The 25,036-nt window shown below is 42.2% G+C and overlaps 1 protein-coding gene across 4 annotated transcripts in view; it reads left to right on the forward strand.

Moving 5' to 3' along the window:
- The window catches only part of TMEM245 (transmembrane protein 245), a 147,653-nt gene that overhangs the window by 85,389 nt on the left and 37,228 nt on the right, over positions 1–25,036 (forward strand). For 3 of the 4 annotated variants that reach the window (XR_012901837.1, XM_075921638.1, XM_075921639.1), the window contains one exon: positions 7,277–7,422. Coding sequence is in view for 3 of the 4 variants with exons in the window: in XM_075921638.1 (XP_075777753.1) it covers positions 7,277–7,422 (146 nt within the window). In the remaining variant the exon portion in view is untranslated. Of the gene's footprint in view, positions 1–7,276; positions 7,423–15,747; positions 15,924–25,036 lie in introns of all 4 variants that reach the window. The other variant, XM_075921640.1, reaches the window with a different exon arrangement.

The raw sequence follows: 25,036 nt of genomic DNA on the forward strand, positions 1-25,036 counted from the left end.
ATCCCTGGTGAAACACTGAAAGTGGTGTTTGTTGTCTAGTGAGATTATATTAGAAATAAAAATATTTGAAGATGAAGTGAGCCTGATGAACAGGTCTTCAAGACCACATCTTTACCCCATTCCTGAATTTCTACCTTTTTTTTTTTTTTTTTTTTTTTTTTAAGAAGGGTGTGGGTGGGAAGGAGGTATTTTTGATCCTCTTCTATCTTCTTTGCTTTCATTTATGAATCATTTACAAACATTCTTACCGAAAAAGGAGAACACGCTGTACCATAAAAACTTATGTCAAATGTTTAAATTAAATGTAAACATTAAGTTCTCCTAATGGTAAACCATATAGTAAAAAAAAACTTATTTAAAATTATTTATGGTTATAAAAGAGGAAAAAAGGATATCCTTAGGTTAAGCAGTAAATCTGTCTACTGAGCCTGGTATACAGGGATCCAAACAGTTCACTGGGACAGTTATTAAAATCAACATATTAGTTGTCATTCTCAGAGCTCTGGAGAGCTGGATTTGTTGAATTTAAATTCTTTCCTAGCAAAATATCAGCTGAACTACCATCCAGAGGATGATTTTTCTTTTAAAAGAGCATACATTATTTCCAGAAAAATTCTTGGTCTTTCCACTTATCTCTTCGTGTGGTGCTTTTCTAATGTAATAGGTTTGAGAAGTGCAGTATATTAAGGCATTAGTAAGTGATAACTATTATAGATTTTGCATCTTTTAAGATTCACTCCCTATCATGTATATCAGACGGTATCAGTAATCCTTCATAAGTTCCTCTTCCTTGAGCTTGTATGAGGGGTCCTTACAACTTGTTTCCACATATACTAGATTGTATGAATATCTAGTTTGTGAATATTAGCTGTAATCTTTTTCTATAACCTCTGAGGCTCAGAATCTGTATTCTGAATTCAGTGGATGTGTTAAATCCTGACTTGGTTCTCTGAAGTTTCCAGTTTTCCCTTTTTATTAAAATTGTTTTAGTAACAAATTCAGTATGTTCTAGCCTCTACTTCTTTTCTTTGAAAACACTTGAAATTAAAAGGTTGACAGTTTTTCAGAAACTCACTATTTTCTAGCAAGAAAACATTTTTGTAGAGATTTCATCTTATCTGCAGCACCAAGATAATGTTGTCTTAAAATATTCAGACTATCCTTTCAATTCAGCCAGTAGTTAGGAGAGGAACATTTTGCCAAATGCACTATGCTGCTACTCCTGGATTGAAAAAGCCTGAGACTTGTTTTCCACTTATTTCCTCCTATTTTCTGCTTACATCTACAAAAAGTACAATAGATGCTTGTGTGTGATTCGATTTTTTTTTTTTTAAGTCTCTGGAGTTGCTTTTTTCTCTGGGTGCTAAGTTCTGTATCCCCCACCACTTCCTCCTTTAAAAAAAATGGATGCCATCAAGGTGTAACTCAAGGACTCGGGATACAACAGGCCTAGGGCACCAGATTGCATAGGGATACAACGATGCCCTAAGTTCATCATCAAAGAATGTCAGGAAAGGTCTCCACTAAAAGCCTGTGTGTCAGGGGTTGTCATAATCACTGTGCGATGTGTGTGTGGATAATACTAGCAGACTTACCCAGAGTTGCCCAGGTCCTTCAGGGCAGGGGCCTGGTGATTTGGGGTTCAGGACTCAGGGCAGGGCCTTGGGGATGCGAGGAGGCAGTGAAGAAGACTGGGGGCAGAGGAGGGTGCAGGACTTCAGGTTGGGAGTAAGGAGGGGTTCAGGGTGGGAGGTTCCCTCTGGCACGGGCCTTTTCTCTTCCTTCCCCCAATCCTCCTAGCTGCTAGGGGTGCTTTTCTCTTCTTCTCCTGCCCCCTGGCTGCCAAAGGTTCTTCTTTTTCTCCCCCCCCCCACCCCCCTATAGTGCTGCGGCCAAGGGCCGCGGGGTGGGGGGGGGGAGAGAAGGGCTTGGGGTGAGGGGCTACTTAATCGGTGTGCTCACAGGCAAGATGGCAGAGCCCCAACCTTGCTGACCACTCCCTTGGTAGCATAGCTGCCCCCAGTAGTCACTCTGAACATCCTGCTCTGAACTCCTTGGTTGTGAAAGCCTCTTACCAAAGGAACAAGCAGCAACATTATCACTCTACTCCTTCAGACAGGGACAATAAAAGGCTAGACCTCTTGGTCTGGAAAGTATATGCTGCTTCTACACTCCAATTTAGTGGCCCTCCTTAGTAAATACAAACACTAATTATTCCAAATTCAATGACTTAATGATTAACATTCCTGAGGCAAAAAAACAGCTTAAAGCGGTACTAAAAGAGTCATACAATTTCACACATCTCTCTATATGCTTCTTTTAATGCCACTGACACAGCAGTAAGATCCATAGCTACAACAGAATTCATGAGGTGATCATCGTGATTCAACTTTTGACTTCCCACGTGAGATACAGTCCATGGTGGAGGATCTCCCATTTGATGGAGAGAAACTCTTCACCATAAACACCAGTGAGGTCCTCCATGCTATGAAGGACTCCAGGGCCATACTTTGATCCTTCGGAGTCCACACATCAGCACTTAGACATAGATAGTATAGATATCAGCCATTCCCACGCCATGGTATCCTGCATACATACTCACAACAACCACAAAGATCACATGACCAGCATCAATGCCAGCAAAACAGAAAGATGTCTCAACGTCAGTGTCTATCCTCAGACACTGCGCCTCAGTCCCCTCAAATTTAAGAAACAGATTTGAGGAATTAGTCAAGAGTTTGGAAAACGGCTTTCAGTCTCCAGCTCCATTGCTCTCTCCTAAATTATTCAATTATGATGTCCTTGCATTCTGTGGAAATTGACAAGCCATAACCTCAGATAAATGGATGTTGCAGACAGTAGAATTAAGCTACACCATCTCCTTCACCCCCCAACTTGTCCCTCTTCAGGGACCACTCTCACAACCTGTCCAACTGAGAGCCACAGAACCCGTTCTGACCCAATACAAAGGGTTCTAGTCTTATTAGTTTCACTTAGAAAAGAAGAGTGGGGGATGGTGCCCAATTCTTGACCTCAGAGCTCCCCAACAAATATGTGAAAAAGCTGAAGTTTAAAATGGTGACCCTCACACCAATTATCTCAGAGCTGGACAAGGAGGTTGGTTTTCATCCCTCCATCTTTCAGACATTTGTTTTCATGTTTCCATACAACTAGCTCATAAACATTTTCTCTGATTTATCCTAGGTCCCAATCACTATCAGTACAAGGTCTTACCTTTTGGTATCAAGTCTTTTTTCCAAAATCCTGGTGGTAGTGATTTTGCGTCTCAAAGAAGCACATCATTATTTTTCCTTATCTGGATGATGACCTCCTGAAGACACAATCCATGAAGGGACTCTCAATGAAATACTTTCATCATCATCTGATGCTTCCACTCTCTCAGCCTACAAATAAAACAAAATCAACTTTCACTCCCAACACAAAAGGTACATTTAATAGGAGCTGAACTCAATGCAACAACTGTGACTGTTTCTCTGCCACGCAACAGATTCAGAAACGATGAAGTGCAGTTCCCAGGTTACGGTCCACTATTGTCTCCCAACTATTCAGACACACAGCCACCTGTAATGTGGTTGTCCCGAATGCACACATCTCTGTGCAGTGCTTACTGGAATGGCTTAGTACAGTTTACAGGCCGAACATACGCATTCACCAAGGTCCTTTCCACCTCCACCCAAACCCATCATCGGTCAAACAGTTTCTCACATGGACACATGTTTGCAACCTTTGGTCAATGATCCTGTTCACATGACAAGATCCCTCTGTGACTATCATCACAGATGCCTCCCTTACTGGATGGGGAGTATACTTGCAGGACCATATCACTCAGGGTCTATAGTCCACCTCAGAAAGAGCACTACATACATATACATACTGAGCTCCAGGCAGTACATTGGCAGCCAATTTCCTCCTTTCATCAGCAACAAGCATGTCAGAGTCTACACTGGCAACTATTTTATATAAATAGACAAGAGAGTGCTTGATCCCACACCCTCTGCACAGATTCCATGACATTCTGGAACTGGTACCTCCAGCACAGAATAACAATATCTGCCTTTCACCTTCCAGATGTTCTCAATGCTACTGCAGACACACACAGCAGAGCTCTTCCTTGAGGACATGAATGAGAGATAAGCACTGCTATTATCAACCCAATCTTCAATCTGTAAATCACCCCAGGATCAATCTTTTTGCCACTCACAGCAACAAGAAGTGCCAGACTTCTGCTCCAGAGCTGGAAAGGGCGAACAATTTTTGGGAGATGCACTCTAATAAAATGGGATTATGGTCTCTCTTATGCCTTTCCACCAATATCCCCACTCTGCTGAGTAGTACAAAAAATACAGAGGGACGGAGCCACAGTTATTCTCATAGCCTCTTCATGGCCCAGACGACCCTTTTGTACTCTTTCTTTAGCAGGATGTCTGCCTTTGCACCAATCACTCTTCCACCCAATCACAATCTTCTATCATGTCCAGGAACCCAGGCACAATACCCTAGCCAAAATTTGTATTTCTATACTAGTATTTATATATAGTTCTCTTTAACATTGTTTAAGACTAGTTCAGTAGTTTGTATGTTTGTTTTATAAATTTTAGTTGAATTTTCTCTCTTCACCCAGTATTGGGGCTTCAGCTTCATGGCCGAAGGAAAATCTCCTGGGTTTAAGTATGTCTTGCTTCCCCTGTATGATGGATGCAGAGTTTATTTCTTCTCTGAGGAACACATCACCCAGAAATTTGTTTTCAAAACCAATTTTAAAATCACAAGATATTCAATTAAAGCTCTTCACCCTAGATATGCCTAAGGCCTGCCTACAATCCTGGAGAGCAAGCTCCTTCTGGGTCCAAGCAGTGTTCTGCAAAACGTGTTTCAGCAGTAACTGCTTGTGTTAGCTTCCAGGGCTGCTACCTAATCAAAGCCTTCTACTGTTGTCCTCCCCCCGCCCTCTCCCTCCCATCCAGAAAGGAGAAGAGTTCAGCATTTTTCATCCAAAGAGCGTAGATGACAATTTACATGAAAGACATCTCCCCTTTCAACCAGGAAAAAAAGGACAACTGAAAGCTTTATCAAGCATTTTTCTGGTGTCTGCAGAAACATGAAGTTTATACCTGTGCTGCTGATGAAGTCATTCTATCTCTGGCTTGTGTGTAGAGACTTAAGTATCACCCCATGGGTTTTCTCTAGTGCGGATTGGCCCATTGGTTCTGGTACCAATCACTTTGGCACCACTCAATCTGGTATTAACTATATCTTGTTTCCTCTTAGCACATATGCCATCAGAGCCAAGATTTACAGTGTCAGAGGGGTTGGTTATATTGGTCTTATCTTAATAATCTTTGCTTTCTGTTAAGATTACTGAGCTGCTAATGCAATTACTGAGCTGCTGGCCTGGTGCAGCATCTCTCCAGCTGTATCCCTCATAATACCTTCGTTTTAAATAAAATCCTCACTGCTTATGTCCAAATAGACCAGGTGTGGGGAACCTTTTTTGTGTTGAGCACCTCTGACCCACAGAAAAATCAATTGGGGGCTACACACAAATGAGAAGCGCAAATAAAATAAAACAACCCCCCTCACTGATTTGGCCCCTAATTAAGAAGGAGAAAGACACTCACCACATTCCTCTCACACACCAGAGCCTGTGCAGGGGGAGGGCGGATTAGTAGATTTTGTGTGCTCCAGTTCCACAGGGGGATAATGGAGGACTGGAGCACCAGCTCAGGCTCCCCAAAGCTGGGAGGAGCCCCAAGTCTTGGGGCCAGATGTGTGTGCCCTTCTCTCTCCCCCTCCCTTGCCTGGATCCAGCCCCCCGGACCTTAGGTTCCCCACCTCTGAAATAGACCAATTGTCTTCATTTAACTCAATATTCCTCTGGGTTTATCGGCAATTCAACTTAGTGCAAATAGGAACGGCTCTTTTTTTTTAGCAGTATTCTCTCAAACCAAGGCTGATTTTGATCCTCTAATCAGTGACACAGGCTGACTGTTTTGTTACTGTTTTAAGTAGAATTGAATTTACACACTTTCTGCAGAACAACAGTGAATAAAATTGGTTCAACTCATTTTTACTGCAGAACAGGAAAATACAAGTGCCATTTGTCAGAAAGAGACCTACAATTCAGTTGGGGAATATGGACATTTTCAACACAGATTAAAAAAGTCAGCAGTAAAACCCCTGGACAGAAAGTAACTCAGTGAACAGCAGGAGTAGAAATGATTTGCAGTGTACAGAGCTGTCTCGCACACAATTAAAGTATACTAATATATAGGGCTAGGTTATATATTTTAGTACAGAATCTTCTCGCCAGTCCCTTTTCTTACTGCCTCAATTATGACTTAGAAGTTTAATTTTTACACAGTGATTTCTTAATTTAAAAATTCAACTAAGTGCTCTATAAAATGCAAAGATTAGCTTATCTGGTTATCTTCAGTGTCCTCTCTCTCTCTTCTTTTGTTGATCCACAATTGAAATTAATAGAGCTATATGTTACTGCTTCTTTGGTGGTTAAAGTGATTCTGAAATTTTTCAGAATATTGTGGCAGAGTTCTGGCTGTGCCTGAGTGACCTGTGCTTCTGGCAGATAGTGTTCAGCCGGAATAGCCTCTTCTTTTTCTAAAGGGAAGATCCACAGCCTACTGAGCCACACTCATCACAGGATAGTCCATAACATGGGGTGAAACTCTGTAGTCCTGGTCCTCCCTACTCAGGGACAGTCTCTGTAGTGGCATGGAAAGGGTTGGGGAGAAGCCAGGGCCACCCACTACTCCAAGTTCTGGCCCAGGAACTGTAAGGCTGTGGCAACAGTCAGGGCTGTTTTTTGGGTTTCTTTTTTAAGCCAAGACAACTGTTGCTTTTTCAAAGAGAAGGTTTACTTTCAGATGTGTCCTCTGTATGACTTGCCATGCATTTCTCGAAGTCTGTGTGTCTAGTAGCATTTTTTGTGTTCCCCAATTATATTAAATCATCTGAAATATATTTGTATGCTATTGCAGGCAGCCCCTGACTTGCAACGCAATTGGTTCTTGGGGAAGTGTCGCAAGTTGGGGGCGTTATAACTCGAATCAGCATTTACAGTAGGCGCTGTGTACTGTCACAGATGCAGGCTGAGGATGTAAGTCGGGGGTTTCGGCCCTTTCCACACTTATAAAAGTGGTCGTAAGTGCAGGGGGTTGCAACTCGGGCTGTCATAATGTGGGGGTTTCCTGTATCAGCATGTTTAATTATTTTTTTTAAATTGTGATTTGTTTTACAGGTGATTTTCCTGACCACGCTGTTTTATCTGTTAAGTTCCAGTGATGAGTATTATAAACCAGTGAAGTGGGTGATTAGCTTGACACCTTTGTCACAGCCAGGCCCATCATCAAATATAGTTGGCCAGTCTGTAGAAGAAGCCATAAGGTATGATGTTGTTGCTTTCCCACTAGGTGTGAAAAACAGTTGTTCTGTGAGTGAAATATTTTTGTTGTATGAATATTGAATAATTTTAGTTTCATTTAATTTTAACTGGTCATGCTAAGGGTGTACAGTTGTGGTTGCTCATATTTCAAGGACTTAATATATGTTAACAGACCACTGTTTCCCTATTGGGATGAGGCAGAGAAGTAAATCTTGATCCAGATTGTTCCATACTAAACATGCCATCTCTGTTCTGCCTGCCATAAATTATTGGAACTTTTTTGAAAAATACATTTTACTGAGACATCTTATGATACAGCTATTTTTATGTACTGTTACTTATTTTGTAATAATTAACTAAAGATGTTCCTACATATTCTTTCACTTTAGCAACTTACAAACATAGATATGGTTGAACGATACTTGACTTTTTACTTTTTGTCCCATGATATGAGAGGATAGGGGAGCTGTAATGGCAGAGGCTATCATCTTTGATTGATTTGTGTGCATCTCATTGGGTTACTAAGTAGAGGTGCACTAAATAAACTCATCCTGCTTCTGTACTTCAGTGCCCAGTCAGTTTCTCCCATATTGTCTATCCATGACCCTGTACATTTTATATAATGTAGACCTGAATGTTGTGAGCTAGGGTTTATGGCTCGCCACTGGCCATATTTGACCAGAAGATACTTAATTGTTATCCCAAACCAGGCTACAGAGAGAGAATCCAGAGGGTTCTATCCTAGAAGACTTAAATAGAGGACAGTAACTATTCCTTAAAACCTTTATTGAAATAAGTAGAAGAGTAACAAACATCAAAAAGCATATAGTTGTTAAAACATAATACACTTCAAGAACTCCCTCTGGTAACATTACTAAATTAGAGAATTGCTTAATTCAGCATACTTAGACCCCTTCCTGAAGACCTGTGGTTAGGTGATAGAGGATCAATCTTTCCCCTGACATACCATTGAAGTTGAAAGTGTAGGCAGGTACAGTGGAGATCAGAAGCTAAGCTAATAGTTGATCAATGTGCATGAGCAGTGTAGAAGTAGTAGTGCAGGAGAATGAACCAGAGCACCCACAAAGCTCACTAAACCAAGCAACATGGATATTTATAGGATCTTGGCATTACTTTATCCTGACCCAATCTACCATGATGATCTTTTATTTCTACATCCTAAGAATTTATGGGTACACGTATTCTATAGGTTAGCAGTACTGCCAATATAGTGCTGTAGCAAAGCTACTGCTTACTTTTTTTTTCTGTGAATACTTTAATTCACATGTCCCTGAGGCTGTAGCTAGGTTGGCAGAAAGGTCAATGGAAGAATATAACCACCTTTACATAGAGGGTTTGGTTGACCTAACTGTGGTGTTGTGGGCATGAAGCTTTCCACAGCCCTTAGCTATGACACTCTAATTTTTAACTATATACTAGGCATAACGTGGAATTTTGATGCCATTCTCAGAGTAGTAATTAATGGTTCACAGTCATGCTGGAAGGGCATAACAAGTTGGCTTCTGCAGGGGTCAGTTTTGGAACCTGTTCTGTTATCTATCTTAATGATTTAGATATTGGCATAGAGAGTACACTGAGAAAGTTTGCAGATGATCTGGAGCTGGGAGGGGTTGAACTGCTTTGGAGGGATCTGACAAAGTGGGTCTTTGCCCACGAAAGCTTATGCTCCTACACTTCAGTTAGTCTATAAAGTACCACAGTACTCCTCGCCGCTTTTGCAGATTCAGACTAACACGGCTACCCCTCTGATATTTGGAGGGATAGGTTCATAATTCAAAAGGATCAGGACAAACTGGAGAAATGATCTGAGGTAAATAAGATGAAGTTTAATAAGAACAAATGCAAAGTACTCCACATAGGAAGGAACAATCAGTTTTACGTATACGATGTGAGAAGTGACTACCTAGGAAGGAGTACTGCAGACAGGGATCATGGGGTCATAATAGACCACAGGGTAAATATGAGTCAGCAGTATAACACTGTTACAAAAGAAGCAAACATGATTCTGGGATGCATTAACAGGAGTGTTGTGAGCAAAACCCTTCTTCTACTCTATTCTGCACTGATTAGGCCTCAATTGGAGTATTGTGTAGAGTTCAGGGTGCCACATTGCAGGAAAGATGTGGAGAAATTGGAGACAGTCCAGAGAAGTGCAACAAAAATGGCTAAAGGTCTAGAAAACATGACCCATGAGGGAAGGCAGAAATAACTGGGTTTGTTTAGCTTCGAAAAGAGAAGACTGAGAGGGGACATAAGTTTTCAAGTATCTAAAAGGGTGTTACAAGAAGGAGGGAGAAAAACTGTTCTCCTTGGCCTCTGAGGATAGGGCAAGAAGCAATGAGCTTAAACTGCAGCAAGGGAGGTTTAGGTTGGACATTAGGAAAAAATTTCCTTACTGTCAGGGTAGTTAAACACTCGAATAAGTTGCTTAGGGAGGTTGTGGAATCTCCATCTCTGAAGATATTTAAGAGCAGGTTAGATAGACATCTATCAGGGATGGTCCAACGGAACTGAGTCCTGCTATGAGGGCAGGGGACTGCACTCGATGACTTCTTGAGGTCCCTTCTAGTTCTAGTATTCTATGTTTTAAGAATTACTTTGGGGAAGTTTAATGGCCAGATCAGATTTGATGATCACACTGGTCCCTTGTGGTATATTAGCTGCAGCCTTGAGGGTGGAATAAATACAATTGATTATGATGAGTGGCAGAAAAGAGAATGAAAGGACTTGTAGTGGTGATCCAGTTGTCATAAAGCAGCTTTTGTTGAACTTAATGACCAGTTTCTTGAGGACTAATGATCAGAATAGACTAATGATGCTGACTTATCTTGAATTATTATTCCTAGCATGGTTGGATGCTTATTGCTTTATACGTCGGATGGTTCATTGTTTGCCAAAAGTCATGCCATTTGGAAAATAATTGAGTTTGTCAGTTCATCAGTTTGTCAGTTCATCAGTCTGTCTGGGAAAATTGCTTGCTTGTTACAATGTAGTAAGTATCTTTTAAAAAATCTGTTGTTAATCTCAAAGGAAAGTAGTAAGCTAAAAACGGTGTGTGCATCTGATATGTTTTTATATTAAATCTATAGATGCATTTTTGTCATAGTAATATTATGAATAATTCACAGCACAATTTTGTCAAGAAATAGATAATTTCACAATATGATAATGGGAACCTTGTGGACCCTGCTGCTGCATGTTAACAGTTGGTTAGTTTACTTTCATCTAGTCCTCTTTGAAATTGTAATTAGATCAGAGCAAACTAGCAAATTGCTAATGCATGGCAGCTGATCAAAGCAGACTAACAAACTGTTAAAGCACATAAATGGCAGTACATGAATGGCAGAATTCACAGGTTCTGTGACAGTGGTGACCTCCATGCTATAATTATATATCTAACTTAAATCACATGGTGATGAATAGTAGTCTGGGATGTACAGTAATGGGATCAAGCTACTCTGATGGTATGAATTATAACATTATAATGGCACTTCTCTAGTTCCTTTCATCTTAGGCTCTCATACCATTTTATAACCATTAATTGAGCCCAAAACATCTATCTGCACCAACCTCTTCCAAGTGACCTAAAGAGATTAGTTATGGGGGCTACCCAAAATGGAGCTTGTAACCTTTCCTAATGTATCATGAATCCATAATTTTCACTCTTGGTCATGGGCAGTGGGTGAACTCCTGGCTTGCTGAGGCAAGCTATGGTTAGCCCCTCAGCCCTGCCCCTTCTGTCTGAGTTCCCATCCCTTCAGCACAAAATAAGTCTCAACACTTTTTAACATCCCTATCCTAAACTTAACTTGAATTATTATGAAAGAACTATTCCAGTTAACTGGATTGTTTGGCAATCCAAGGGTGCAATGAATAATACTTCGGTAGTGAAGCATATTTTTAAAAATTCAGTGAGACTCAGTAGTGAAAGATAGGGCAGTTAATTTCCCATGAAATAGCATGTTTGGAAAACTTAAATGATTCTTCTGGATTGTTGCATACTAGAACTAACCATTGGTACTACAATAACTGATTCAATGAACGGAGTTATTTATCATTAATAATGGTGACTGGAATTTCCATCGATTAGGTAAGACCAAGGGGACTAATCTTGAATTGTTTGAAGAAATAAACCAAGATTTGCCATATGTCTTGACACTGAAGCTGTATGTGCTTATATATTATAATTAATCCAACTAATTAGAATATAATCAGATCAGTTCTACATCTGTACACTAGTTGCTTATTTCTTTAATTCATTCACAAGAGGGCCAAGTAAATTGAAAATTAGTGTTGATTTGGTATTCTGTATTTAAATTGATAGTATTGTTAAAAGAAATTGGTGAATTTTGGTTGTTTAAGAAGCTTGTCCTAACTCGTTCAAAGTAATCATCTGTACTGAGTTCTTCTGTGCATATGGGATAGGAATCAAAATTATAATTAAAATATTGTTTTGAGCTAACTCAGTCATTTTTTAGTTAGTGCTTTGCACTGCCACTTAGGACTTATTCTCTGGGCCAGAAGGTCTTGGGGGTGTTGCATGGGTAAATGCTTCACTGTTAGGAGAGAACATACCTTCTATTGTTCCATACAGATCTTTATATGGCCTAGCTAGCAGCAGTGTGGTGCATATTAGAAAAAGAAACCTATATTGTTTGTTGGCCAAAGATTTAGATGACAGTTTTGAAATAATTGAAATATTTGAGTTTTTCACTCAGATCTAACAAGAAAACTTGTTTCAGATATGAACCCACATCAGGGGAGGGCAAGACAGCCCATCCAGGCCAGATCTGGCTCACTAAGCCGGTTGATCTGGCCTCTGTGCCGCCCACAGGCCAGTCAAGACCTGGGAGTGCAAGAGTGTGCGCAATCTCGTCTCCCCGGCCAGGGCGTGCAGCACCAGAGGGAACCACCAGCTATTCAGAACAGCTGGTGGCTCTCTCTAGGGTTCCATGTACCCCTGGTAGGGCAGGGAGTGTGAGACAAAGACTTCATGTGCTCCCTGCCCCCAGGTTAGTCAAGGTCTGTGGGTGGGGGAGCATGCAAAGTCTCCTGGCCCAGCTCCTTTTACCCAAGGCCCCACCCCTTCTGGGACAGGCCGCAATCACTTCTGAAATGGATGAAGTGTTCCCCCCTCTCAGATTATTGGCCACCCCTGATTCACATTATTAGATTTTACAGGACTATTATTTTGGTATTTATTAGCCATTAATACTTCAGTAAGTGGAAAAAAACTCAGAATATAATTGTTTTTAAATAAAGCAGTTAATTGCTTTTCCAGGGCACTAGAGGCTTTTGATTCAGGTTTTTAATTCCCTTGTATGGAGTTAGTTCCTAATACTAAGCTACTTCACTATGCCTTTGACTATTACCATCTTGATACATGTATCCCTAAAAGTAGAGGGTTGGTGTTTGTCTCCTCATTTCTGATTGGATGAAGTGGCATTTTTCAAGTTCATGGATCTTTATAGTAGCAGCATGCACACCTTTGCCTGAACCATTTTCCTTTCCCTTGGCAGCATGTCGTTCTCTTCCTGAATGCACCATACCCTTCTTCCCTGAAGCTCCCATTCTGCTTGCTCTGGTGGAGATATTGCACATTACTAAGTTGCATGTTGTCACGGCCTCAGTGCAATTTAGTGTGTGCGATATTTTCACATGAGTGCATGCACACGGGTATGGCTGTGGCTTTGGTGGGGGCAAACTAGTGTTGTAAAAGTTGTAAGGCCAGTTCAGTGTTTTGACTAGTTTCTTAAACATACTTAACAAAAGTTCAAGTTTTATAAAATCACGAAAATGATCTCCATTTGAGAAATGCTACCAATATTTTCTTTATCCAGTTAGAATACACTTCAAAATCGTCAGATTCATAATTGGTTATAGGAAATTCTCCTAAATGATCAGAGTTTTTCCTAAAAAGCAAATGGAAAAATTGAGAACATTCTCCTGACAGAGAGGATGAACCAAAGTTGCCTAAAAATGAAATGGGGATGTTGTGGAGAGCTACAGTGCCTTGATTAAACAATCAAGTTTCTATTATTTCTTGCAAACTTGTATTTAATAACTTAAAAAGATACTATGAGCTGTGTTGTGCAAAAGTCTCATTAATCGCCTAAATGTATCCATGCCATTGGTCTCAGAATAGTCAAATAATGGAGAAAATTAGTTCCCAGAGAAAACAATTCTCTTCCAGCATATGACGGGTAAAAGTAGATAATGTGCTCAGGAAAGCTAAAATGTGTGAATTTGACTGTAGTATTAACAATATATCTTTTTAATTTAGTGAGGTTTTTAGGAAGCAAATGTTAACCAAGTCTTCAAAGAAATCTGCATGCACTGTACATCCTTTCAATACAAGAAGAGTCTCTTACAGAGACTTACTTTTCTTATAAATAGCATTACATTTTAACAATTTATAGTTCCTGTATCTATCTGCATAGTGTTCATTTGATTTCAGTGGGTATAATGTATGAATAGTGTGGAGGCAAAAGGTTATGTATCAGGACAGAATCTACCTTTTGAACCATATTTCTATGCTTTGGCCTTTCTGATTGACATTCAAAGTAATTACTGATGTTTCAGATTGTGTGCAGAATGAGGCAAACAATAGCTCTGAGGAAAGGGTCATCTACCTGAGAAAACCTAATGATGATAATTTAAATGTCAATAATTACTTTTGGCTAATTACTGCCAGTAATTTTAATACAAATAACCAGTTAACTTGCTTATTTCACAAGTTAAAATAGCTTCCCTTATCTTCCTGTGTTTGAGAATACTAAATTTACCCCCACTTTATTTTAAAACTCCAGTTTTCCCTGAATATTTCCAATAGATGGATTAATGCCATTCTTTTACGTTGCTTGAGTCTCAGTATCATGGTCTATCTCATAGGCTACATTGGGTTTTATTCCCAGCTCTTCCACAGGCCTGCTGGTTGACCTTAGTCAAGTTGCTTTCCTTTTCTGTGCCTCTGTTACTTCATCCCTAATATAGGTTAATGACAATGATCTTTCTAAAGTGTTTGAGATCTTCTGATGAAAAACAGTAGATAAGAGCCAGTTATTGTTGAAAATTAGTGTTCAGAGGGAATATAAATTTAATTGTCATATACAATTAAATAATGTTAAGGCATACTTCAGTTTATTAATTCACTTTATTGTGCAAACCCTCTCATATTTTTTAATTTATCCTGAGCTACCACAGAATTTCTAGTCTTCTGCAACACTGAAGTGCAACATTTAGGTCAAGCTTGCTAAAAGTATATACAGGCAGTCCCTGGGTTACGCGGATCCGAGTTATGTCGGATTCGTACTTACGAATGGGGCTTTTCTCGCCCCGGAGGACGCGGGCGGCGGGACCTCCCAGACGTGCCACGGTCCCGCCGCCCGCGTCCTCCGGGGCGAGAGAAGCTGCTCCGCGTCTCCCTGGTCTGCTGGGGTGTCCTGATTCAGCCGCTGCTGAAACTGACCAATTAGGACGTCTGGGGCAGAGCAGCTGGGGTGCTGCTGGGTTGGTCCAGAAGCGCCGAGGAGCGGCAATGCGGGGACCTACCCGGCAGTGCCCCAGCTGCTCTGTCCCAGGTGTCCAGATTCAGCCGCTGTTGACACTGATCAGCGGCTGATTCCAGGAAGCCCGGGGCAGAGCAACTCTGCCTCGGGCTTCCTGTAGTCAGCCGCTGGTCAGTTTCAACAGCGGCTGAATCTGGACGCCAGTTCCGACTTACATACAGATTCAACTTAAGAACAAAACTAAAGTCCCTATCTTGTACGTAACCCGGGAACTGCCTGTATAGGCTCTTAGTAATCTGTTACTCTGAGTACACAAAATCATTTGCATGATCTGAAACAGAAAATTCTAACACAGTCGGTACTGTAACTGACCTAACAATCTGCATGATATATGTTTATAAGTCTATATAAATGTATTTACATACATACAATTTTCTTTTCCTTTAATGCTCTGGGAAACAGGATATGCCAGATTAAGGAAGTTTTGCAGATCATGGAGGGTGCTAGAGTGGGATTTGGGAGGAAGGGTGCATGGCAGGGAGGGATAGCTCAGTGGTTTGATCATTGGCCTGCTAAACCCAGGGTTGTGAATTCAATCCTTGCGGAGGCCATTTAGGGATTTGGGCAAAAATTTGTCAGGGATGGTACTTGGTCCTGTTGTGAAGGCAGGGGACTGGACTCAATGACCTTGCAAGGTCCCTTCCTGTTCTAGGAGATAGGCAATCTCCATTAATTTAAATTTAATTTAAAATTTAAAATGATGGGGATGGGTCACCTTACTTTGCACCTTGCTTCCAGGGATTTACGTGACTGTGCCCCCTGCTGCTCCCATGCACTGCCCCCTGCTACTATGGGGATGGAGAGGGGAAGGGAAGGGGGGAAGAAGCCTCTAGTGAAGTGGCTTGCTGAACTGCAGTTCTCCCAGCTGGGGAAGACAGGGAGTGGCAGCCCACAAAGCCACAGACCAGCTGCAGGTATGTAATAGCAGTGTAGATGTATCTTGTGTTTCTTTAGTCGGTCACATAATTGGTATTGAAATAGTGGAAAACCTCTTCTAAGGAATCATGTTGGAGGATATCTTTTCAAGCTGATACAGAATCTAAATTTGAAAGTTGGTCCAAAACTGTTCCATTGATTTATTTGAGGATATTTTATGTCTCTTCAACACAGGATTGTCTTTATCAACACAGAGACTACGTCTACACTGGCCCCTTTTCCGGAAGGGGCATGTTAATTTCAGAAGCCGTAATAGGGAAATCCGCGGGGGATTTAAATATCCCCCGCGACATTTAAATAAAAATGTCCGCTGCTTTTTTCCGGCTTTTAAAAAAGCCGGAAAAGAGCGTCTACACTGGCCCCGATCCTCCGGAAAAAAAGCCCTTTTCCAGAGGATCTTATTCCTACTTTAAAGGGCTTTTTTTCCGGAGGATTGGGGCCAGTGTAGACGCTCTTTTCCGGCTTTTTTAAAAGCCGGAAAAAAGCGGCGGACATTTTTATTTAAATGCCGCGGGGGATATTTAAATCCCCCGCGGATTTCCCTATTACGGCTTCTGAAATTAACATGCCCCTTCCAGAAAAGGGGCCAGTGTATACGTAGCCATAGTGTACATAACTATCTCTGCTTATCTTTTTATTGTGCTGGGGATGAGGCTAAGTCTGTTTTTTCCTCCCCCTCCTTCCTCTTAGTAAAGTGGCTTCTTAAGGATCTGATAGTGTATTCCCAGGTTTGCAAATGGACAAGGGTATTTAAATTTCACAAGTCTAGTACAATTTGAGAAATCATCTACCTATTTCTTCACAGTGTTCATTCAAAAGCTTTTTTCTTTGTTGCTGTAACATTAGTTAATATATTTTTCTCAACCGTGAGCTCTGATAGCACACAAGCTTGATCCTGTATATACCCTCTCTTGAGGAAAAAGTAGCTTTGATCTCATCTCTATTTGTTTAATAGAGTGGTCTCTGAATTTTACTGTGTCACACTATTACTTCATCATTTTTCCTTCCACAACTTCATGGTAGAGCAAACTCTTTTAAGAGGGCTAAAAAGGATTGTGGAATCACCCTCCTTTCTCTCCCCCCTCCCCCCAAATAAAAAAAACCACCACCAAAAACCAAAACAAAAAACTTAAGGACAAGCCACTACTTGCAACTTATTTCCTGTTTCACAAAACAGTATTCTTTCAATAATGTTTCATATAATGTCTCTCCATTTCTTCCAGTTCAGCTGATAGCAAAAGAAATTCTGTCTTACTCCCTAGATCTGCTTCCTTCCCCCTCCGTACTCTAACTTCATAATTATAATTTAGGGTTACTAGCAGTTCTCCCAATGTAGTCTCCTTTCCGCAAGTTACCTGCCAGTTATGGGTTTCCTTTGCCTTTCCTCTGAGTCCTGCTGTTGCCAAATGTTAAGTGGCAATTTTCAGCTTTGTAATTAGTTTGCTGTCTTGTAGCCAGCTTAACTTCTAAGATAGCAGATTGCTGCTAAATCAAGTGTGTGTGGCGGGGGGGTGATTGAAAAGTTTACTACTACTTGAAGTAGGCTAGGTCTATGTTGCAGGCTTCTTGCACAAGAAGCTTTTTGTGAAAGATCTTCCGCAAAAATTTCTTGAGCAAGAGCGTATCCACACCACAAAAGTGCATGGACTGCTCTCTCGCAAGAAAACTCTGATTGCCATTAACAGAATGGCCATGAGGGCACCTGTGCTTGTTTTGATAAGCTATTTTTGCACAAAAAATCCCTGCTGCCCGTCCACTCTCACCTTTTTGCACAATAACTATTGCACAAAAAGGAGTTATTCCTCATAGAAAGAGGAATACCTATGCTTCAAAAAACCCTCTGTTCTGTCGATTCACTGTAAATTTTTTTGCGGAAAAAACACACTTGAGGGGTGGATATGACCAAGATATGACTTCTGACAAAAGCAAAGGCCCCAACGGCATAGGCTTCAATGCCAGCAGCAACATGAAACAGCTGCAGCCCAGCCCTCCACATCCAAACAGCAAACTTGAAGGTTCGGTCAGGAGCCAGAAAGAAACTCTCCTTGTGGTTACACCATCAACCAACCATCCACAATTCAATCACTGCCTCCGCCCCTTCTTTCAACAATGGGCTCAAATCACATAGGACAAATGGGTGCTACAGCTCATCCACTATGGTTATTCTATCCCTTTCATTTCTCTTTCCCCTACCCATCCTCCCTCCCCATCCCCCTCTTCAGGGACCCTTTTCATGAGACCCTCCTCGTGCAAGAGGTGATTCACCACCTCCACCTACGCGCCATAGAACTGGTACCAATAGAGTTCCATGGCCAAAGGTTTTATTCAACTTATTTTCTGACACACAAAAGGAATGGAGAATGAAGGGCCACTCTAGATTTACAAAAGCTCAACAAGTACATCACTTATCAACGATTCAAGATGGTGACCCTAACAACAATAATCCCAGCATTGGATCAAGGAGATTGGCTTTCGGCTCTCGACTGTCAAGATGCATACTTCCACATCATAATCCATTCTACCCACAGACATTTTCTACAATTCACGGTTGGTAGTCATCATTACCAATACCGAGTGCTCCTTTTGGGCCTTTCAGTGGTCCCCAGGGTATTTTCTAAAACGCTAGCCATTGTAGTGGCATGCCTTCGTCATCAGGGAGTCATAATAGTTCCATACTTATATGACTATCTCATAAAAGGTACATCTCTCAAAGAGACAAAACACGTGACTGAGACTGAGACTATCACAAATATTTTGCTTCGGCTTCCACATAAATTACGAAAAATCCACGCTCCATCCCACACAGGTGCTGGAATTTACAGGAGCTCACATCGATACCATCGCAGCCAAAGCGACTTTGCCCATGTACAAATTCAACACCCTATGCAACCTCACAGCAGTAGCTTGAGCGACCCCTACCACAACAATTCGCAAATGCCTAAAAATTTTGGGCCACATGACCACCACGACCTACATTGTCAGGCTGGTGAGGTTCCACATGAGATGCCTTCAGCCTTGGCTCGCCACACTTTACACTCCATCCAGAGACCCACTCTCCAAGTCAGTTAACATTCCACCACGGGTCCTCAACTCCTTGGACTGGTGGATGTCTTAATTGGCGTTCCCTTCCATCAGCCGATCCGTATACTTACCATTCTGACCGATGCGTAGCTCATGGGATGGGCTGCTCACCTAGGAGCTCTGGCTTGGGCCACGGAGCTCTGGCCCCTGTCTCTCTGCCCCGGCCGCAGAGCTCCGGCCCTGGAGCCAGATGGCTGCGGAGCACTGCCCTGGCTGTGGAGCCAAGCAACTGTGGAGCTCTGCCCCAGCTGTGCAGCTTTGACTGTGGTGCTCCAGCCCTGGGGAGCTGAGGCAGCAGCAAGGGCAGGCTGGAGCCATTGCCCAGTGGCAGCACAGCCATGAGGAGATGGACCTTCCCTGGTCCAGCAACTCCCATCGTTTGGGACCAGTTCTATTCCGAGGATGTCAGACCAGCAAGGTCCAACCTGTACAGTGTATTTTGAAAAGTTTAATTATATGCTTATCCAGTGTTGAGAGAGGGAGAGATGGGGGTGGTAGTTTAGGATAACGTCCAATAAATCAATCCCTTGCAGGCTCACTTTTACCTCTCAGATGAAAACTCTCCTACCAACCCAATCCACTTGTGCCCAGGAAAAACTTTATAAAACAAATAGGCCTTGCTGAGCATTCTGCAAGTAAATAATAATATTTTGAGCGTATGCATAAAATACATTCCACAGTCCAGAAAACCTCACTTGTGAGTGTTCTTCCACCTTTTCTTGGTTAGAGTAAGGACTATTGGCCTCCTCTGAGCTCAGAGAATCTCCTGGGGGGAAACTTCAGAGGGTAGCCAAGTTAGTCTGTAACTGGAAACTCGTAAAAAACAACAAATAGTGTAGCAGCACCTTAAAGTCTAACACAACGTGTAGATGATACCATGAGCTTCTGTGGGTAAAATCCACTTCTTCAGATAAATGGTGTATTAAAAGTCCGGTTCCAAAATAAATATGGGATATGGGGGGGGGGGGGAAGAAAGGGGGAAAATAGTGAAACAGAGAGTTCATGTTACCTGAGGCTGATAGAGAAGGTGCAAATTGTTCTTAACAAACCAAACAATGGGTACTTAAGTCATTAGGATGTGTAAGGTAGTGTGCTAGCCAAGTAATGTCTTTATTCATACCTTTGTGAATTTGAGAAAATGATCACTGTAAATTTTAATAAGCAATTTAACAGGGAGCGTTAGCCTAACTGAATTAATTTTAACCCTGTACTAACTGGAAAAAGTCAGGCATCACCATAGTAAGCTACAAAAAAAAAAAAAAAAAAAAAAAAAACCATTGTCCACAACTTTATGGTTTAACAGAAATGATAGTGTGTTTCTAGCCAGTGCCTTTGTGAACTATTCAGAAATGGATCGGGATCCAACATGATTTTGCCCTCTCCCCCTCTTTCCCCAAATTTTAAGCTTAAATTACACAAGATGAGCACTTTTGCCATTCTTATGTTTTCTCATATGTTGTATGTCTTTTTAGTTTTAAATAAAACCAAGAATACCAAGTTATACTATACATCAGGGTTTCCCAACCTATGGGTCAGGACCCAAATATGAGTTGCCATTGCATTTCAAAAGGGTCACCAGCTATCTCACCTGGCTGCTCTTAAGGAGCTATTCACACATTTTTTGAATTGCCCTGCATCACCAAGTCTTCCTGAATTGTCAAAATGGGTCCCCATCTGGAAAAGGTTGGGAACTGCTGCCATACATGGTTTGTTCCTTAATTTCAATTACAGACCACTACTCCTCCAAATGATGTTTCATCCATATGATGTTCATAAGTGATTAAATTTTGCATTTGTCTTTCTAACTTCTTTGATACATGTGTAAACTGTTTTAAAAGTTGAAATTAATCCTTCCTGGTTTAGTGAAAATATTAGCTTACTGAATTTGCTCCAAAAGGTCTGCCTTTCTTCGTGGTAATATAGAACTTCATGATTTTTGCATCAAGCCCACTACATGCCCTACAACCTACTCCGAGTATCTGTCATCACAAAGATGGAGGAGATAATGCATAATATTGAAATCAGTTTCTAAAATGTCTTACTGGACTCTCATTCAGAGATATGCTTCATGGTTTTGATAGGAGAAATTGGATCCAAATTTGGCAAGGTTTGAATGTAACAAATTTAAGTCTGTACAGTTAATTTCCTGGGTTCTGTGATTGTAATAGCATATGCATAATTAATAACTGGCTTATCAGTTAAACCAGTTTCTCAAAGTGGTCCACGAAACCACTTTGAGAAACACTGATGTAAACATGATTATACTTAAATGCACTGCCTATTGCATTATCAATAAGTAATAAACAAAGTAATTCATCTATAATAAATATGCAGCTGTAAAGACCTGTAGTGATGATTTTATGGTACCACCGAGATTAGTTTTTAGTCATCTGCGTAGATTACATATTCCCCACGGCCCCCCGGACACCCCTCCCCTGCCAGCGCTCCTTCCCTTCCCCCTTCCTCCGGGCCTCCCCTCCAGCCCCACAGCCCCCAATCTCCCCCCAGCTCTGCTTTCCACCCCCCTTCTGGCCAGCCCTGCCCTCTTCCCTTCCTTGCGTGGTGCCCGCCCCCCTTCCTGTTCCCCTTCCTCCGTGGCACGCTGTGGTGGTCCCACTGGGCCCAGCTGAGTGGTGCTAGGCCCTGGCGGGTGAGCAAGTGGCGGCAAGTGGCCCTTTGAGGTCTGCGCTCCCTATGCTCAGCTGAGCGAGCGGCACAGTGCACCAGGGAGGGAGGGGAAGTAGAGTGGGGCACCACTCAGGAAGAGGAAGGGGGGTGGGAAGCAGAGCTGGGGGCGGATTAGGGTCCATGGGGCTGGATGGGAGGAGCTGGCGGGAAGCAGACCTGGAGAATGGGGGGAGGGTGCAGCCACTGGCCGCAGCCAGACCCCAAATGGCCGCTTGCTCCCCGGCCACAGCCCAGCTGAGTGGCACTAGTGCTGTGCTGCTCAGCTGAGCCCCGATGGGACAGGAAGGAAGGCAGGGCGGTGATGTACATGGCCCAGGGGTGGGGCCGTACACGTCACGGTCCCCCTTTCCTCCTCCCGCCATGGCGCTGAGTGATGAGCTCCTCAGCCTGGCTGCTGTGGGAGAGGGGTGGGGGGTGGTGATGTAGACAGCCCCGCCCCCGGCCGTGAATGTCACTGCCTCGCCCCTCTTCCCCTGCAGCGTCCCGGCTGAGCATGCAACACTCAGCTGAGTGCCACAGCGGGAGGGGAAGGGGGCGGTGAATGTTGCGCACTCAGCTGGGCCGCCATGGGAGAGGAGGGGCAGGGTGGTGACGTACACAGCCAGGGGGCGGAGCTGTGTACGTTACCACCCCCTTCCCCTCCTGCTGTGGCACTCAGCTGAGTGCTGCGCCCCTCAGCCGGGCAGCCAGGGGAGCCAGCAGCGCAAGGGGCTGTTTGGGCTCCCTGGAGTGGGAGGGGAAGGGAGGACGGTGACGTACATGATCCTGCCCCCTGGCCATGTACGTCACCACCCCGCCCTGCCCCCCTCCCTCGCGGCAGCCCGGCTGAGCAGGCAGCACTCAGCCAAGCGCCATGGCGGGAGGGAAGGGGAAGCGGGGCGGGGAGAGACGGAGGGGAGAGAGAGGCAGGAGGAGAAGGGAAAGGGAGAGTGAGAGGCAGGAGGGGGAGAAGAGAAAGAAAGAGACGGAGAGAGGCAGGAGGCGGAGGAGAGCTGAGAGAGGAGGGGAGGCAGTAGGAGGAGAGAGAGAGAGACAGAGTGAGAGAGCTCAGGAAAAGACATGAAAATCCTGTCTTATGACGGGCTAATTGGCTAGTTATAAAAGACATGTCTGAAATGCCTGCATTTTAAACTCTGAGTTCATGGCATAATTGTATGCAGTTCTTAAAGATTTCACTTTGTTCCTAAAATGAATTTGGTCTTCTATTTCAAATGCTTTCTTGTGTGTAGAAAGCAGATTTGCAATTGTTTGCTAAGCCACATGTTTATATTTAGAAATCCAAAGGGTGTTTTTTGGCTCATGAAGCTGTTTCTGTTTAGTGTTGCATTTATCATAGTAGGACAGTCATGTTTTATTTTTTTCCCTTCCAGTAGGATATAAGGAATGTTAAGTAACTGAGAACTCAAAAATCCCTTTCAAGTAGTTATACAGATTGAACCTCTCTAGCCCAGCACTCTCTGGTCTGGCAACATCCATGGTCCGGCATGATTTCAGTTAGACAGATGTCCACTTATGGGTGTGGCCATGTTTCCCGCAGTCCCATAACATTTATTTACAGCTTTCAGTATTCCGTGTTATTTAGTGCTATTTTACCCCTCAATATCTTCTAAAAGTCTAGTAAGCAATGAAAGTGGTAGTAATGCTGCAAGATCATATTGACCTCCTATCATTCAGCAGATTCTCTGGGTCAGCAACTGGTCAGGTCCCAAGGGTGCTGGACTAGAGAGTTTCAACCTGTAGATGCAATGGCTTAATTTATAGTGAAGTGGTACCTCAGACACCTGCCTCAAGACAGAGTTCATAAACTGAAAACTAATATCCACCCATTCTCAAAAATCTCTTTGGAGACCGTTTATGATGCTATTTTTGGCAAATTATACAAGTATATTCTAAGAAGAAGTAAGCAGACACACACTGTGGGGATACTTTTCAGTTATTTTTGGCTGGACATAACTTCAACTTTATTTGTGTAGCAGTTTGTATTCAGTTTCAAAGGATCATATAAACCTGAGTATTTAAAAGTTGTATATTAACCTATACTGAAACCCAGCAAGTTTCTGCGGCCTGCAGGAGGTTGCAGGGGGCTGTGCCTTTGGATCTCAATATAAACTAGTGTCCAAACAGCAAATTACCGTGACGGGCTGCGTGCCAAAAATTGTTGACCCTGGCTTAGGGGTTAGAAGAAGATGAGAGGGAAGAGATCAGTTCTTCTGTTGCCAGGAAGAGAGCTCTCAGTTGGACTAGTTGAAATTTTTTTGTTTGTTTCCTTTTGGGCTTGGTGGTGCATTTGTAGCACCTCCTCTTTGAGCAGCTGTGAAGTCTTTCCTCATCAAAATCTCCATTAGTGCTAAGACTTTCAATCAGTAAACATCTTAGGCATGGAAATTTACTTCAGACAAAATTGTATATAGAGTTTAAACTGATACCTGCCATGCTATTTTTGAGAAGCTAGTGCTTCAGTTGATCAGAACAGAATTTACATTTTTTCAAAGACTTAGATATGGTTTCAATAGATAGTATAAGTAATTAAACAGAACTAGTTCTTTAAAAAGGCTCACATGACAAGAAAATTATATACTTTAAGCTTCTTTAGAACTCAAATTGGCATATTGAGTTCAATGTAATATATAAAAAAGAAGAGTACAGAAATAATGTTCATTATTTCATCTAATAGTTGAAATTTGATAATATATTAATATCTGGAAGTTTTTATACAAGCTTAGATGTTTTGGTTGCTGCTTGTAATTGTTTTTTTCCTTGTGAAGATTTGAGCTGTTTTCTTTGTAGCATAATGAAAATATAAAATATATTTTGTATTAACCATGCCCTAACGTATTTTATTTCAGAATACATTTCTTCATGTGATACCATGGTAATTGAAATCATCTAAAGTGCTCAGTGTTTTCAGTGAAGCATCAATAGCATTGCAAACTACCCTGCCACCCACATAAGTCTGAATTTGTTGACTTTCAGGTCACTCTGGAAAACTTTTTTTTTTTTTTCCCCTCTTCCTTGCCCTGTCTTTTCTGGGAAAGTGGCTGAGTGGTTTGTATTAGATGACAAGCTTGTCGTTCACGTGTGTTTATAAGGATTTCATATTTGGAACATAGGTCCTAATTTTAAGTTGTCTGTATATCCACAACTTCAGATCGGTACTACAGCTCTTAAAATCTGGAATTAAGGTGGCAACCAGAAGAGGATAGAAGAAAGTTGAAATCATTGTGTTCTTAAGCTCCTGCAGAGAGAGAGAGACTCATCTCCTGCAACATGTAGTAGACGATTAGTCAGGGAAGACCGGTAAAGCCAGTAAGTAGAGCTCTAT

This window comes from Pelodiscus sinensis, chromosome 2, assembly GCF_049634645.1.
Source record: "Pelodiscus sinensis isolate JC-2024 chromosome 2, ASM4963464v1, whole genome shotgun sequence".
NCBI lineage: Eukaryota > Metazoa > Chordata > Testudines > Trionychidae > Pelodiscus > Pelodiscus sinensis.